General features: G+C 44.3%; 1 protein-coding gene across 3 annotated transcripts in view; it reads left to right on the forward strand.

Moving 5' to 3' along the window:
* Positions 1-772: 772 nt before the first annotated feature.
* Positions 773-18512, forward strand: part of tmem86a (transmembrane protein 86A) — a 32335-nt gene continuing 14595 nt past the window's right edge. Inside the window, exons 1-2 of one of the 3 annotated variants that reach the window (XM_068046181.1) lie at positions 773-1330; positions 15080-15344. In XM_068046181.1, coding sequence (XP_067902282.1) covers positions 1292-1330; positions 15080-15344 — 304 coding nt within the window. In that variant the 5' untranslated portion in view covers positions 773-1291. Of the gene's footprint in view, positions 1331-1358; positions 1891-15079; positions 15345-18512 lie in introns of those variants that run through there. The other 2 variants (XM_068046182.1, XM_068046183.1) reach the window with 2 other exon arrangements.

Below are 18512 nucleotides of genomic sequence, written 5' to 3' on the forward strand. Positions count from 1 at the left end.
CAAATACACAGGCCTGGTTGTCTGACATTCGGCAGCCATCTTTTGCAGCACTGTCCACCTTTTTTTTTGAAAAGGGAAGTCAATTTTAAAAGAGTCCACCTTGAATAAAGTCTGTATCTTAAAAGTAGGAACATGATATGTCTTTACTGGGCATAGCATGGCGTCCTCTGGTTCTGGATCCTCTGGCCACAGGGATGTTTCTCCCCATCTACTCTATCCAGACACCTCATGATTTTGAACACATCTATCAAATCTCCTCCTAGTTTTCTCTTCTCCAAGGAGAACAGCCCCAGCTTCTCCAACCTATTCATGTAATTGAAGTTCCCTGGAACCATTCTTGTGAATCTTTTCTGCACCCTCTCTAATGCCTTAACATCCTTCCTAAATTGTGGTGCCCAGAATTGGATGTGATACTCCAGTTGAGGCGGAACCAGTGTTTTATACAGGTTTATCACAACCTTCTCACTATACCCGTATTTATAAAGCCCAGGGTCCCACATGCATTACTAATTGCTTTCTCAAGTTGTTGTATCCATCAGAGTCATTTAGCTTGCAAATGAGAAATTCCTTCTGAAAACACTTATCTGGAGGAGAGGTAGAAAGAGGAGATAGATAATGTCGCTTCTGGGTCTTTCAGAAAATTGCTTGTTTGGGATCCCGGTGACCTCTTGCCTTGAGCCCCCTCCTCCCCGGGGTGACTTGCGGTCAGTCTGCCGTCACGTGACTCCCTCAGGTACCCGCCCCCACCCGCCAGTGACGTCACTGGGTCTGAGAGAGGGGAAACAAAACAGAAGCAAACCGGCTCCAGGGGTTGAAGGCGACGGGCAAGGAGCAGAGATCGGCAGCAGGACGGAACCGGATCAGGATCCGGGGGAAGGAAGAGGACCCGAGCGGGCAGGAGGATGGTGTCGCCCGTCACCGTGGTGAGCGCAGGGATGCTGCTCCTGACCTCTGCTGACTTTATTTACCTGCAGGCCGAGTGTGGGTGCTGATGTTTGGGGCTGATCTCCCCCCCCCACCCCTTCCATCCCCCTTCGAGTGGGTTCAGTTTTTTCCCCCCACAACTTTCTGTTGAGCTCCCACACCGATTGAAGCCTCAGCCTGTCGGACCTTCTCTCCACACACAGCCTGTGGCTTCACTTCCCCTCCGTGGATCCTCTCAGGGGCTCCCGTTCCTCTTCGGATCAAAGTATTTTTTAGTGATTATTATTGTTTAGTCGCGGATTCTCCTTTGTGGTTTTGTATTTGCTGGATCGATCTATCGACTGTTCTGGGCCAAGAGCAGGTTCACATGACCGGACTCTTGCAGACTGCCTTGCGATGGAGCCAGGTGATGGAACCTTGTCTCTCTTGTTCACTGGCTCCTGTGTTTTTCTCTAGGATTTTCTGGATCATTTTATTCTGTCAAAAAGGTTGTCATGTGACAGAGGGATACAGGCATGCGTAGTTTCCTGTGCTGCAGAAGCTACTGTAGGGTAGTAACTGAGTGAACAAGGAAGGATGGAGAAAAAGGCCGGTGGGTGTGGGTGGGGGTGATGGGAAGAAAGAGAGATCAGTGCAGTAACAGATGGCTGATATTTTGCTTTGTTTTCAAAAATAATAATCTATTACTGAGCTACTTCCCTCCATCCTTGTACCACGGACTGTCATGCTATTTTGTTGGTGATTATATGCTCATCAACTTGAGGGACGCTGGCCCTGGAGACGGGACACCTTCAACTTCAGGTGTCTCAGTGTCAGCATCAAACAAAGTGAAGTCAGATATAGGAAGAGGCCCTTGAATTTTGTGACACTGCAAGGCCAATTTATGTGGCAAACAACTAAATTCTGTAACTTGGGAATGTAGATTCTGCAGCAAGTCTGTCCAGGATGGGAGCACATCTGAAGACAGTAAGTTAGGCAACAAATCATTAATATAATTTTAGTATTTTATGTAGCATTAAAAAAATCGACATTTTTTGGTAAAACAAGTCAGGTATTTTATTCTGTTTCACAAATGTTTACTGTGTTTCGTCTCAATCGCCCATGTGCTGCATGGGTATTTATAGTGATTATATAATATTTAATGCACACCAAGCTCTCTTGCCTGATTTTTCACCTAGCCTAGTGAAACAGTTGGGCATTAACCAAAGCACAACACTACGGATGCTGGAAATCTAAAATAAAAACAGAAAATGCTGGAAACACTCAGTAGATTAGGCAGCATCCACGGAGAGTGAAAGAGTTAATGTTGAAACAATAACTCTGTTTCTCTTTCCACAGAGGCTGCCTGACCCGCTGAGTCCAACATTTTCTGTTTCACTTCAGCTGCGTGTTACGTTGTGGTTAGGTAATTAATATCTTTTTTATTTAATGTTAGTATTTACAACAATGGTTCTAGTACAGTCATATAAGGTATAATTGTCAAAAGAACTGTTCAAATCATTTTTCTATATTAAATTAGAGTTTGAAATTACAGCATTGCATCTCCTGGTATGTTTAAAGTGCCAGTGACGCCAGTGTATGTTGCTGACAGAGCCAGTAACCAGCAGTATTACATTCAGCAACTTGTACTCAGGTTACTGGCACATTAATAAATTAGGAGCTTCATTGTTGTAATTTTAAATTGGGGAAAAAAAATTAACACTGAGGTAAAATGAGTTCACCATATCAAGAGGTGCAATTTATAAATAGCTGAGCATTTAGAATATAAAGACTCAGCAAACATTAAGGACTCCAAACCACGTCATTTATTCTTCGGCAACCTACTTGCTGCAGCCCCATCTGTCCAAAATGGCATTGGCAGTGGTTATTAGCAGTACCATCAAGTGACACCTACTCACCAATAACCTGCTCACTGACATTCAGTTCAGATTTTACCAGAATCAAACTGCTGCTGACCTTGTCACAGCCTTCTTGACCCAGATATGAACACAAGAGCTGAATGTCATATAAATTGATTTTTTTTCTTTCGTGGGAGATGGGCATTGCTGTGAAGGCCAGAATTTATTGCCCATTCCTAACTGCCCTTGAGGTGCTGGTGAGCCGCCTTCTTGAACCACTGCAGTCTTTGTGGTGAAAGTACTCCCACAGTGCTGTTAGATAGAGAGTCTAGGATTTCAACTCAGCGATGAAGGAATGGCGATATATTTCCAATTCACGGTGGTGTGTGACTTGGAGGGCGACCTGGAGGTGGTGGTGTTCCTATGCACCTGTTGCCCTTGTCTTTTTAGGTGGTAGAAGTTGCAGGCTTGGGAGGAGCTCTCGCAGAAGCGTTAGCAAATTGCTGCAATGCATCCTATAGATAGTACACACTTGTGCCATGGTGCGCCAGTGGCAGAGGGGATGGATGTTTCAGCTAGTGGATGGTGCCAATCAAGCAGCATGCTTTGTCCTAGATGGTGTCAAGCTTTTTGATTATTGAAGGCATCTGAAGATAGCTGAGCCTAGGACACTGTGCTGAGAAATGTCTGCAACAATGTCCTGGGACTGAGATGATTGACCTCCAACATGTACAACCATATTCCTTTGTGCTAGGTATGACTCCAGAAATTGGAGAGTTTTCCCCAATCCCTTATAATTTCAATTTTACTAGGGCTGCTTGCTGCCACACTGAGTTGATTGCTGCCCTGAGAACAAGAGCTGTTACTCTCACTTCACCAATGGAAATCAAGTCTGTGTTTATGCTTGGACCAAGGCTTTAAGGAAGTCTCAAGCTGATGATTGGAAGCAGGCTGATAAGGCGGTGATTGACCAGGTTGGATTGGTCCTGCTTTTGTGGAAATGTCTGTCAAGGAGCAATTGGCAAGTTGGTAGAGTACATCCTGTAGATAGTACCATACTGATGCCAAAGTGCACCAGTAGTGGAGGGGTGGACACTGAGTCACCAATATAACAACCTGCTCTGTCCTGGATTGTTCAATGTTGTTGGGGCTGCACCTATCAAATGAGTGGTGAGTATGCCATCCGTTTTCAGTGGTGCCTTACAGATACATTGACCGTCACCGAGAAAGCCAAAGCAGCAGCTGCATGGGAACATCATCACCTTTACGATCCCCCGCAGTAACACATCACCCCGACTTGAAGATATATTGCTGTTCTTTCATTGCCTCTGAGCCAAATTACTGAACCTCCTTGCCTGACAGCAATATGGGACACCACACAGATTACTGCGTTTCAAGAAGGCGGCCCACCACCATCTTCTCGGGCAATTCGGGCTGGGCAATATTTGCTGACCTTGCTGGTGAAGCCACATCCCGAGAATAAACAAAAAAAGGAAAAAACCTCCCAGTTCCATGACTTCTAAGAAAAATTATTGCTTTTTCTTTCCGTTTGTCTTTAATTCCCAATTTTTTAGGACCAGTTTCCATATTGAGGGGAGCTGTAGGAGAGAATAGTTTGGTGGGAGAGGGGACAGGTTCTGTTAGTGCTGGTGAAAACTGTGCTGCCTTGTCAACTATTTACGTTACTGTGCAGTTTTTAGTCGAGATATAATGATAGCATTTACGCCTTGATGTTTGCATTACAATCACAATTTGAGAATCCTTTTGAAATTCTAGAGTAGGATTTTTCTACCTAGTATTCTTCTGTCTGCTCCTGGAGGTGCTGACCAATCCTGGAGTACAGGGAACTCCAGCAGCTCTCCAGTATTTCAGCCAAGTGCCCATTCTTCACGTTTGGGTCTGGATAATAAGTATTGGCCGATGGGGAGTGCAAACCAGGGAACCATGGCTAATTTTTGCTCCTTATCTCAAGAGTGCTGAGGCCAATTGCAGCATCAGTACCACCATTTTGGGAGAGTTAACTTTGCACGCACCAGGAATTGAACTTGATATATTCCTGTTCTGTCTGACTAAGTGTAGTTGAAATGAGTGGAAATACTTCAGATGGGTGTTCAGTTCTTAAGCAGAGTTGGTTTTGTCATCTACAAAACTACTTTGGCCTAATAACTGGACTGCAGGATCACTCCGATTCTCTTGTAAGCATTGTACCGTAGAGTGGGCCATTCCCGGTTTGCTTTTGTATAGGTCCCAGCGGTATTGATGGAGTCCAGGTAGTTGGCCACTTGCCAGCCCTCTTGGATATAGAAGACAAAGTCTCCCCAGATCTGTTGTTTGAGTCTGACCATCTTTGTGCTGCTAGAATGCTTTCCTGTCAAATTCCTGTTTAGTATCCTTGGACTTGTGATATGACAACAACAAACTGGGAACTGGTAGTTTGAGACAGCAGCTCCCTCAAGGGACAATCTGCCAGCTCCCATGAGATAGTTCATAATAAAAGAAACATTTGGATTCATGTCATTTTTCGCTGTAACTGTCTGTATTCAGTGATTAGAAATAGGCTGTTATGGTGCATTCACTGAGAGGAGGCTGTTAAGTCTGATGGCATGGCCTACAGCTGTAACACGCATAATAAAGCTTAAGCTTTATTTGAAGCCTAAATTCATCCCTTAGCAAGGTTAATACCCTGCAGTTCCACTCTTGGCACATTCAGCTGGGATTCAGGACTGTTCTGTCACCTTGCTCTCCATAAAAAGAAAATCATGAGGCAGTGTTGTCCCCGCTTCCAGAAAAAGAGGTCTGTGAAAATTAAGCTATTTAATAGAACGATCGACCCATTTAAATTATAGGTAAGGTAAACCCAGCATATTATTTCAAACTAAGTCAGGCTGGTAGGATTAAAGATATACTTAACTTATAGTTAAAACAGATATTAAGAGGGACTTTTTTGTTAAAAGAGTGATACATATTTGGAATATTTTGATATGCCTTGCCCTACAATAAAAAAAAAGTAGCAATGTTCAGAATGCAGTTAGATGCTGGGCTGGGAGAGCTGGAGCACCAGAAGGATGAGATTCAATAAGCAGATACACCTTGTTGTTTAGTTTTGTAGTATTGTGGATTTGTGCTTTTCCTTAATTTGGGATCTATCTGTAGTAGTATAATTGAAATCAGGAGCTCACTGTGTGGGTAATTGTAGGCACAGTTTCACGTCCTGTCATTCAGTGTATTGGCTGGTATTGAGGTTCATAGACAAACTGAGGAAATGTTGGACCAGTTTTTTTCAAGAGAGTCGTCAAGGAGACGCAGAAAGGACTGGTTTGGCAACAATGTTTACTGGTTGTCACATGACTCAAGTTAAAAATAGAAACCCTGGTAACAGGGGAAGATGTGGGCAGAGAAGTGACAGGCGCCCCTTGATAGGCAAGCTCGGGAGCAGCAGCACGCACTTGAGGGGGTAGAAAACTCTCAAGCTTTTGGTTGTAGTGTCCGTGTGTTTTACCTTCTGGAATGAGATAAAGCCAAGACTGCTGAAGAAGTGTCAAGGAAGGAAAGAAGACCACAACCCAGCTCGCTTTCCAGCAGCTCTCTAAAAGACCCTGAGAAGTCCACTGTGTCAATTCATCTAGTCTCCTGTCTTTGAAAAAAAGCCTGCTACATTACTTCTCAACGCCACCTGAAACGAACTCTTCTAAAAGATCGCAGTGACCTGTCTACGTGTACTCGGACGTTAGACTGTATGCCAGTTTTGGAACAACATTTCTCATCTGCTGTTTTCCTCAGAAATGAGCAAGTATCCAACCCAAGTGTTTTTTTGTCTGTAACAGAGCTCTGAACCAAAATCCCTGTTTTTTTCCCCAGTTAACCGGTGTATGTATGTGTGTGTGTGTGTAAGGGGCTAAGGTAAAAAGGGGACTTTAAAATTTCAATTTGTGTGTTTATGCTTTACTTCATTACTAGTTAAGACTTGTTTTATAATAAACTGATAATTTTGTTGTTCATTTAAAAAAAAACTTGGTTAGTGTGTTCTATTCTGGGAGTATATGATTCACCATATCGGTAAGTGGGAAAATTTAAAATCTATGTTGTGACCTGTGGAGAAGTGGGACAGTGCACTCATTCTGCCTCGGTTGTAACAACTGGTTGATAGAAAGTTGTGATTTTTTTGCTTGGGGCATTGGCGGGAGGGAGGTGGGCGTGGTGGGGGGGCAATGGGGGTTACTTGAGCTGCTGGCTGCATCTTTGCTGCTTTTTATATTTTCTTCCTCAGTTATTGCACTTCAACAGTAATTTATTGTATGAAACACTTTGTTATATTTCAAAGTAAAAGGTACTATATACATGTGATTTTAAAATATATAAAGTAGGAAGTAAAGCATCATAAGGCCTTCAAAACCAAAATAACTATTTTTCTCAGTATGTCTTTCTTTTGTTGGTGAGGGTTTTTGTGGTGAATTTTGTGCTCATCAAAGTGAGCGATCGAGAATGGAACACTTTCCATTCCTGTCGTGTTAGCATCAAGTACTCCCAGGTACAGTAAAGATAAATGCAGAGTAATGTTCCCTACACTTTGTACAATAATGTGTCTTCACCCCCAATCTCAGAAGAAGCATTCCTACTGTGCCATTTCCATTTGTCACATCATTCATCTTCTGGCCTCTGGGTGAGATTGCTAACAAGTGCCATATTAGAGTTGGTTTTGTTCTGTAGACCTGTGCCCACTAGGAACTGGCTTATTCAGGTAGGTTCCTTATAGCAGACAGAGAGAGGGATTTTCATCTGACCAGTCTGGGCATGATCTGAACCCTGTTTCCAGAAGTGGAACAATAGTTACTAATTCACTGTGGCACCCAGTCCCAGATGGCTAGTCTTCTGCAATTTTAAACATCATCTTGGACTCTGTAGGGAAAACATCATATCAAGATCAGCAAGAAGATATTGATAATCTGTCCTGTGGTATCCTGCTTGGAAGCCAGCCATTAGGACATGCTCAAGAGGTTCTAACACTGCCCCTCTTTTTTTCATCTGGTGTGCTCTCACGGTATTGTGGTGAATTGTTTCAGGAAGGCATAGGTGCAAAACTCTGTCCCAGCACTCTAACATTGTATATTAAGTCAACAAACCACACACCCTTTGGGGTCAAAAGTAAGACCAATAGAAATGTGAACGATTTGAGAACTTAACTTAGAATATTCTATGGATTGTATTATTACTCTGTTGCTAAATTATCAGATTGCTAGTCTGATATCCATTACTGGATGAGCAGAAATTCCCTCCAGCTAAGAGCCATAGAGAGATACAGCACCGAAACAGACCCTTCGGCCCACCGAGTCTGCGCCGACCATCAACCACCCATTTATACTAATCCTACATTAATCCCATTTTCCCTCTCACATCCCTACCTACACTAGGGGCAATTTTTACAATGGCCAATTTACCTATCAACCCGCAAGTCTTTGGCATGTGGGAGGAAACCGGAGCACCCGGAGGAAACCCATGCGGTCACAGGGAGAACTTGCAAACTCCGCACAGGCAGTACCCAGAACTAAACCCAGGTAGCTGGAGCTGTGAGGCTGCGGTGCTAGTCACTGTGCCGCCCCCGAAGACTGAAGCCATTGTTTTCGGTCTGTGCTACAAACTCCGTTCCCAAGCTACCGATTCAATCCCTCTCCCTGGCAAGTGTGTGAGACTGAATCAGACTATTCGCAACTTTGGTGTCATTTTTGATCCTGAGAAGAGATTTTGACACTAAATCATGCCATCACTAAGGTTGCCCATTTCACCTCTGCAACATTATCTGACTCCACCTCTGCCTTGGCTCATCTGTTGCAGATACCCATATCCATGTCTTTGTTACTTCTAGACTTGACTATTCCAATATACTCCTAGCCGGTCTCCCACATTCTAGCATCCATAAAGTTGAGGTCATCCAAAACTTTGCCCATTTCCGTACTGCACCAAGTCCCATTCACCCATAACCCCTGTGCTCGCCAGCCTACGTTGGTCCTGGTCAAACAACACTTTAATTTAAAAAATGTCTTCCTTGTTTTTAAATCCCTCCTTGACCTTGCCCCTCCCTATCTCTGTAATCTCCTTCAGCTCCATAACCCTCCAAGATATCTGTGCTCATTTAATTCTGACCACTTGAGCATCCCTGATTTTAATTGCTCCACCATTGGCCGTACCTTTAGCTGCCCAGGCCCTCGGGTCTAGAATTCCCTTCCTAAACTTCTCTACCTTCCTTTCTTCCTTTGAGATGCTCCTTAAAACCTAACTCTTTGACCAAGCTTTTGGCCATCTGCCCTCATCACCTTGTGTGGCTCGGTGTCATGTTTTGCTTTATAATGCTCCTGTGAAGCATCTTGGGATGTTTTGTTACGTTAAAGGCACTATATAAATATAAATTGTTGTTGTTGTAGTCCTTTGAGCAGTTTCCTGTTGGGAATGCAGAATTAATGAATGTGCAGGAAATTATAGGCCGGTGAGCCGTATTGACAGGCAGAGAGATCTGGGCGTACAGGTCCACAGGTCACAAAGTGGCAACGCAGGTGGATAAGGTGGTCAAGAAGGCATAGAGACTTTTAAGAGGCATCTTGACAAATACATGAATAGGATGGGAATAGAGGGATACGGACCCCGGAAGTGCAGAAGGTTTTAGTTTAGGCAGGCATCAAGATCGGCGCAGGCTTGGAGGGCCGAATGGCCTGTTCCTGTGCTATACTGTTCTTTGTTCTTTGTTAGTAGATTAAGTGATGCATTTGGTTAAACACTAGTCTTTCATTTCTTGGACTCAGATTAAAATTCGGCTTAGACATACGAATATACGAATTTGGAGCAGGAGTAGGCCACTCAGCCCCTTGAGCCTGCACCGCCATCCAACAAAATCATGGCTGATGTGATTGTACCCTCAACTCCACATTCCTGCCTACCCTCAATAATCTTTAACTGCTTGCTTATCAAAAATCTATCTGCCTCTGCCTTCAAAATATTCAAAGGCTCTGCTTCCGCTGCCATTTGAGGAAGAGAGTTCCAAAGACTCATGACCTGCTGAGAGAAAAAAAAATTATTCTCATTTCTGTCTTAAGTGGGCAACCCCTTATTTTTAAAAAGTGGCCCCTAGTTCTAGATTCTCCCACAAGAGGAGGCATCCTTTCCACATCCATCCTATCAAGACCCCTCAGGATATTATATGTTTCAATCAAGTCGCCTCTTACTCTTCTATACTTCAGCGGATACAAGCCTAGCCTGTCCAACCTTTCCTCATAAAACAACTTGCCCATTCTGGATATTAGTCTCGTAATCCTTCTCTGAACTGCTTCCAACACATTTGCATCCTTCCTTTAAAAAGACCAGTATTGTAAACAGTACTCCAGATGTGGTCTCACCAATGCCCTGTGTAACTGAAGCATAATCTCCCTACTTTTGAATTCAATTCCTCGCGCAATAAATGATAACATTCTATTAGCTTTCTTAATTACTTGCTGTACCAACATACTAACCTTTTGTGATTCATGCACTAGGACACCCAGGTCCCTCTGCATCTCAGAGCTCTGCAATCTCTCACCATTTAGATAATATGCTTTTTTATTCTTCCTACCAAAGTGGACAATTTCCCTCTTTCCCACATTATACTCCATTTGCCAGGTCTTTGCCCATTCACTTAACCTATATCCCTTTATAGCCTCCTTGCATCCTCTTCACAATTTACTTTCCTATCTATCTTTGTGTCATCAGCAAATTTAGCAACCACACCTTCGGTCCCTTCATCCAAATCATTTATATAAATTGTAAAAAGTTGAGGCCCCAGCATTATCCCTGTTACACATTATGCCTATTATCTGTTTCCTGTTAGCTCGCCAATCTTCTATTCATGCCAATATATTACCCCCTACACCATGAGCTTGTATTTTCAGCAATAACCTTTGATGTGGCTCCTTATTAAATGTATTCTGGAAATCTAATACAGTACATCCACCGGTTCCCCTTTATCCACAGTACATGTTACTTCTTAAAGAACTCCAATAATTTGGTTAAACGTGATTTCCCTTTCACAAAACCATGTTAACGCTGTCTGATTACCTTGAATTTTTCTAAGTGCCCTGCTATAATGCCTTTAATAGTAGCTTCTAACATTTTCCCAATGACAGATGTTAATCTAACTGACCTCTTGTTTTCTGCTTTCTGTCTCCTTTTTTGAATAAAGGAGGTACATTTGCTATTTTCCAATCTAATGGAACCTTCCCGAATCTAGGGAATTTTGGAAAATCAAAACCAACGCATCAACTATCTCACAAGCCACTTCTTTTAAGACCATCGTTGAAGTCCATCAGGACCCAGAGACTTGTCAGCCCGCAGCTCTAACATTTTGTTCAGTACCACTTCCTTGGTGATTGTAATTTTCTTGAGTTCCTCCCTCCCTTCCATTTCCTGATTTACAGATATTTCTGGGGTGTTGCTTGTATCCTCTATGGTGAAGACTGATGCAAAATACCTGTTCAATTCATCTGTCATCTCCTTATTTTCCCTTATTAATTCCCCAGACTCACTTTTTATAGGACAAATGCTCACTTTTTTAGCTCTTTTCTTTTTTAAATATCTATAGAAACTTACTATCTGTATTTATATTTCTAGCTAGCTTTCTCTCATACTCTAATTTTTCCCTCCTTATTAATCTTTTAGACATTGTTTGTTGTTTTTTATATTCTGTCCAATCTTCTGACCTGTCACCCATCTTTGTGCAATTATATGCTATTTCTTTAAGTTTGATACTATCTTTAACTTTTTTAGTTAACCACGGATGGCGGGCCCTCCCCTTGGAATTTTTTCTTTCTCGTTGAAATGTCTTCTGTGTATTCTGAAATATCCCCTTAAATGTCTGCCACTGCCTCTCTATTGACCTATCCCTTAACCTAATTTGCCAGTTCATTTTAGCTAGCTCTGCTTTCATGCCATCATAATTGCCCTTATTTGACTTTAAAATACTAGTCTTAGACACACTCTTCTCTCCCTCAAACTGAATGCAAAATTCAATCATATTATGATCGCTGCTGCCAAGCGGCGCCTTCACAATGAGGTCATTAATTAAACCTATCTTGTTTCACAATACCAGGTCTAGTATAGCCTGCTCTCTGGTTCCAGAACATGCTGTTCTATGAAACTATCGCAAAAACATTCTATGAACTCCTCATCTAGGTTACTTTTGCCCATCTGATTTTTCCAGCCTATATGTAGATTAAAATCCCCCGTAATTATCACCGTACCTTACTGACAAGTTCCCATTATTTCTTCCTTTATATCCCGTCCTACTGTGTGCTTACCGTTAGGGGGCCTGTACACCACTCACACAAGTGACTTCTTGCCTTTATCATTTCTCATCTCTACCCAAACCGATACAACATCCTGGTTTCCTGAACTTGGGTCATCCCTCTCTATTGTGCTAATACCATCATTAATTAACAGCCATCCCTCCACCTTTTCCTAACTTCCAATCCTTCCTAAATGGCATGTACCCTTCAATATACATGTCCAATTTATGTCATCCTGCAGCTGTGTCTCTATAATGGTTATCAGATTGTACTTATTTATTTCTGTTTTGTTTCAAAAGCTATGTGCATTCAGATACAGAGTCTTTAGTTCTGTCCTATTATTTTTATAACCTCTAGCCTTGTCTGCTGATTTACTCTTGGATTTGTACTCACTGTCCCTTCCTGTCACAGTCTGACTTGGATGTAAGTCTCCTTTCTGGCTACAAGGAGCTATGACAAATTCATATAGGATGTCTCAAGTCCATTCATTGTGGGTACAAAACTTGAACATAAATTGGCATTAGGGTGCTTGTTTTATTGAAAGAAGCTGTAACAATAGCTGGTGTGGGAGGTGGAATGCTACTCTGAGGTTGGGGATAGATCACCTTTTGGGGCAAAGGGATTGAAGCTTTACTTGCAGTTAATCTGTGCTGTACTTGACCTGAGAGTGCTTGATAGTACAGTGTAGAGTGAGCTTTATTCTGCATCTAGCCATGCTGTACCTGACCTGGGGCATGCTTGATATGGTTGCAGTGAAAAAGGGGGAAGATGGGGCTCTGTAATTTTCCAGGGATGCACCTAGTGTCAGATATTCTAATTTCTGCTCATCAACAACACTCCTTTGTTTAAATAGCACAGCCTGTATGGAAATAACGGGACCTCAGACTCCAAAATATTGTGGATCTACAAATTTCTGACTGGTCTGCATGTTCCAGGAAATCAAAGAAAAAATTCAACTTTTATTCTGTGATTGAAATGCGAAAATAGACGTCTCACCATTTGGTTCAGAGAAAGTTTTTCTAAAATCATTCCCTCCAGAATCCCTTCATAACTAGGCTTCCTAACAGTCTTTGTCCTCTCATCTTTCTGATAATTCTGCTTTTAAAAGTAATTCTCATGTACACTACACTTTACTCTGTGATTTCTCCAGATTGCACATTTAATAGCCAGCGCAGATCTCGTGTGATGAGCATTCAACTTAAAAAGGGGTAACACAGTGCAAGTGCAGAGAGAGAGAGCGCCATTATGGATTGGCATTAGTCCAAGTTTCTATTTGTATGCCTTGGGCATGTGAGCTAAGGGAGCAATTAAACTGAACAACATGACAATAGAAAGCTTTATACTGTTGTATATATTTTGGATGGGCAAATGGTAAAAATGAACACAACTCATACTGATGGTGGAAGCTCATTTTTGGCAATTCTGTGAAGCTGTTCGTACTGTTTTGGTGGAAGAGGGTTAACTGATTTTTGGTGTTGGTGTTTTGCACATGGGTGAAACCATGTGACATTTCCTCAACCCAGTTGTGAAACTTCAGACTTCCACAGACAGCTGATACGCAGCAGGCAGCCCTGTGGTTTCTGTGAAGGTAGTCTAAAATATAGACAGAGCTTGAGCAGTCAGCAATTTGCCATGGAAATGAAAGACAATATGATAACCCTGGAAAAAAAACAACTGAAGGGAGCAGGAGAAATGTCTAAAGTGGAAAATATTTACTGGTGGTACTGTTCTCAAGGCATTGATCAAAGCTCTAGTTCTGTGGCAGTATGCAGCATTATTAATTAAATTATGGCTCCTAATGGAGAAGTGTGGAGAGTTTGTGTTATTTTTTTCCCCTCCGGTCCTGAAGGTGCTCACCTTGGCTGGGGTACAGTTGCACAGGTGTCAGGGCCACTCTGGTACTAGATTCAACATGTGTGAGTTGGCACATCCTTCAATTACAATGGGGATCACAGGTGGGTCCAGTCCCATCCTTGGCCAAATCCGCACACATAGACTTTCCAGTGGGAAAGTGATCAGCAGCTGTAATCTGACTGACTTCTTTTCTTCCCGCTTAGGCTATAGCGAGGCCGTTGTAGAGCCCGACAGCTGCCCAGGTTGAGAACAGCACAATTTGGGGATTGATTCTGGGATCTGGAAATCTTTGGTTGCCCCTGCCCTGGTCTCACCCACTGTCATGACTGCAATCACATCCAGACCCCCTCCCACCCACTTACCTTACTGCCAGAGACACTTCCCTTGAGTTGCCTGAAATCCCTCTCATGCCTGTTACTGATTCTGCTGGGTCCAGACAGGACCTTCGCTTCGAACATAACCAGGGAGTTAAGATGGTCCGGGGTTCACAATGGCATGGCCCAGCGAACATGACCCTTGCCCAACCTCCCCATTCTTCCCACATGCTGTAGGTGTTAAAAATGGGGCTTAACAGAGAAAGCAGTAGGGTTTGTTATCTCTGGTGAGAAGCTTTGCCTACCAGAAGCATATATGGGAAAAGGAGGCTTGTGCTACACGTAGTGTTCTGAACATTTAATTAATGGTTGGAAAATCATGAGCAGTGTGCGCTCCAGTTTTTGTTATGCTTCCCGGGACGCCCTGCTGGAGGCACAAAGACAGAAAATTACCCCTAGTAAATCAGGAAGGAGCAGTTAGGTGACACCAAGATTGGGTTTTAAAAACCTGTAGTGTTAAGACGGAGGGAAGAGTAATGGAGGTAAGCAATTCCACAGTCTGGGGTCCTGGGAAAGAATGAGTTACAGGAGGAAATGATGTTCTGATTCTCACCTACAGCACAATGAGGAGGAAGAGTGTGTTGGACAGGGTACTTGCAGCTCAGAAAGAATAGGAGCAGGAAATTAATTGGAGTAATGACCAGAGAAAACCATAAGATAAAGACCAGATAGGTTGCAAAAAAATTCTGAGTTAAAAAAGAAGCTGTGAAAGCAACTATACAGAGGGTCTGATTTCAGTATGAAGACTGACTGACTGTGTCCTCTCTATTTTTACCACAATGTATAGGTTAAAAATGAGGGGCCTAAGTTGGTGCCTTTCCTTAAGGCCACCTGTGTATATTTCGTCCTCTGGCTGCCAACCTCCAGCCCATCATGGTTCAGTGCACTGATCAAATGCCTGCCTATCTTCTGCCTCTGGGTATTCTTGCTGGCTCATGGAATCAACTTCTTGGGAACACGCTCCAGCGCAAGGAAGATCTTGGCAGGCCTAATATTTTCGGCTCTGGGGGATGCTTTTCTCATCTGGCAGGAACAAGGATATTTTGTTCATGGTGAGTGGATCTCAGAAGTGGTATTAAAAACAGTGCCACACTTGTTCTGTGTCTAGTGAATGAAAATTTTTCTCCTCTGTTATTATATTGCAATTTTAGGAGCTGTGTCAATGACAGTGTGAGGTCCCATGTCTATACTGATGGTATGAGCTCTCAGTCTCTGTGCATTGATGGTGTGAGGTCAGAGTGTATTTACACTGATGGTGTGTGGTTCCAGTCCCTGTACAATTATGGTGTGAGGGCCCAGTGTCTGTACATTGGTGTGTCCCAGTATCTGTACACTGATGGTGTGAGGGCCCAGTGTCTGTACACTGATGGTGTGAGGGCCCAGTGTCTGTGCATTGATGGTGTGAGGTCCCAGTGTCTGTACACTGATGGTGTGGTCCCAGTGTCTGTACATTGATGGTGTGAGGGCCCAGTGTCTGTACATTGATGGTGTGAAGGCCCAGTGTCTGTACATTGATGATGTGAGGGCCCAGTGTCTGTACATTGATAGTGTGAGGTCCCAGTGTCTGTACATTGATGGTGTGAGGTCCCAGTGTCTGTGCATTGATGGTGTGAGGTCCCAGTGTCTGTACACTGATGGTGTGGTCCCAGTGTCTGTACATTGATGGTGGGAGGGCCCAGTGTCTGTACATTGATGGTGTGAGGGCCCAGTGTCTGTACATTGATGGTGTGAGGGCCCAGTGTCTGTACATTGATGGTGTGAGGGCCCAGTGTCTGTACATTGATGGTGTGAGGTCCCAGTGCCTGTACATTGATGGTGTGAGGTCCCAGTATCTGTACATTGATGGTGTGAGGGCCCAGGTCTGTACATTGATGGTGAGGTCCCAGTATCTGTACACGGATGGTGTGTGGTCCCAGTCTGTGCATTGATGGTGTGAGGTCCCAGTCTCTCTGCATTGATGGTGTAAGGTAGCAGTATCTGTACACTGATGGTGTGTGGTCCCAGTCTGTGCATTGATGGTGTGTGGTCCCAGTCTGTGCATTGATGGTGTAAGGTCCCAGTATCTGTACACTGATGGTGTGTGGTCCCAGTCTCTCTGCATTGATGGTGTAAGGTCCCAGTATCTGTACACTGATGGTGTGTGCTCCCAGTCTGTGCATTGATGGTGTAAGGTCCCAGTTTCTGTGCATTGATGGTGTGTGGTCCCAGTCTCTGTGCATTGATGGTGTGAGGGCCCAGTCTCTGTACATTCATGGTGTGAGGGCCCAGTCTCTGTACATTCATGGTGTGAGGGCCCAGTGTCTGTACATTGATGGTGTGTGGTCCCAGTGTCTGTACATTGATGGTGTGTGGTCCCAGTGTCTGTACATTGATGGTGTGTGGTCCCAGTGTCTGTACATTGATGATGTGTGGTCCCAGTCTCTGTGCATTGATGGTGTGAGGTCCCAGTCTCTGTGCATTGATGGTGTGAGATCCCAGTCTCTGTGCATTGATGGTGTGAGATCCCAGTCTCTCTGCATTGATGGTGTGTGGTCCCAGTCTCTGTGCATTGATGGTGTGTGGTCCCAGTCTCTGTGCATTGATGGTGTGTGGTCCCAGTCTCTGTGCATTGATGGTGTGAGATCCCAGTCTCTGTGCATTGATGGTGTGTGGTCCCAGTCTGTGCATTGATGGTGTAGCCCCAGTATCTGTACATTGATGGTGTGAGGTCCCAGTCTCCTTGCATTGATGGTGTGAGGGCCCAGTATCTGTGCATTGATGGAGTGAGGGCCCAGTATCTGTGCATTGATGGAGTGAGGGCCCAGTTTCTGTGCATTGATGGAGTGAGGGCCCAGTTTCTGTGCATTGATGGTGTGAGGGCCCAGTTTCTGTGCATTGATGGTGTGAGGGCCCAGTTTCTGTGCATTGATGGTGTGAGGGCCCAGTTTCTGTGCATTGATGGTGTGAGGGCCCAGTTTCTGTGCATTGATGGTGTGAGGGCCCAGTTTCTGTGCATTGATGGTGTGAGGGCCCAGTATCTGTGCATTGATGGTGTGAGGTCCCAGTGTCTGTGCATTGATGGTGTGAGGTCCCAGTGTCTGTGCATTGATGGTGTGAGGTCCCAGTGTCTGTGCATTGATGGTGTGAGGTCCCAGTGTCTGTGCATTGATGGTGTGAGGTCCCAGTGTCTGTGCATTGATGGTGTGAGGGCCCAGTTTCTGTGCATTGATGGTGTGAGGGCCCAGTTTCTGTGCATTGTTGGTGTGAGGGCCCAGTTTCTGTACATTGATGGTGTGAGGTCCCAGTGTCTGTACATTGATGGTGTGAGGGCCCAGTTTCTGTGCATTGATGGTGTGAGATCCCAGTATCTGTACATTGATGGTGTGCGGTCCCAGTGTCTGTGCATTGATGGTGTGAAGTCCCAGTATCTGTACATTGATGATGTGTGGTCCCAGTGTCTGTACATTGATGGTGTGAGGGCCCAGTGTCTGTACATTGATGGTGTGAGGGCCCAGTGTCTGTACATTGATGGTGTGAGGTCCCAGTGCCTGTACATTGATGGTGTGAGGTCCCAGTATCTGTACATTGATGGTGTGAGGGCCCAGGTCTGTACATTGATGGTGAGGTCCCAGTATCTGTGCATTGATGGTGTGAGGGCCCAGTGGCTGTGCATTGATGGTGTGAAGTCCCAGTATCTGTACATTGATGGTGTGAGGTCCCAGTATCCGTACATTGATGGTGTGTGGTCCCAGTCTCTGTGCATTGATGGTGTGAGATCCCAGTCTCTGTGCATTGATGGTGTGTGGTCCCAGTCTCTGTGCATTGATGGTTTGAGGTCCCAGTCTCTCTGCATTGATGGTGTGAGGTCCCAGTCTCTGTGCATTGATGGTGTTAGGTCCCAGTCTCTGTGCATTGATGGTGTGTGGTCCCAGTCTCTGTGCATTGATGGTGTGAGGCCCCAGTTTCTGTGCATTGATGGTGTGAGGGCCCAGTTTCTGTGCATTGATGGTGTGAGGGCCCAGTTTCTGTGCATTGATGGTGTGAGGGCCCAGTTTCTGTGCATTGATGGTGTGAGGGCCCAGTTTCTGTGCATTGATGGTGTGAGGGCCCAGTTTCTGTGCATTGATGGTGTGAGGGCCCAGTTTCTGTGCATTGATGGTGTGAGGGCCCAGTTTCTGTGCATTGATGGTGTGAGGGCCCAGTTTCTGTGCATTGATGGTGTGAGGTCCCAGTCTCAGTAC

Source organism: Heterodontus francisci, chromosome 14 (assembly GCF_036365525.1).
Source record: "Heterodontus francisci isolate sHetFra1 chromosome 14, sHetFra1.hap1, whole genome shotgun sequence".
Lineage (NCBI taxonomy): Eukaryota > Metazoa > Chordata > Chondrichthyes > Heterodontiformes > Heterodontidae > Heterodontus > Heterodontus francisci.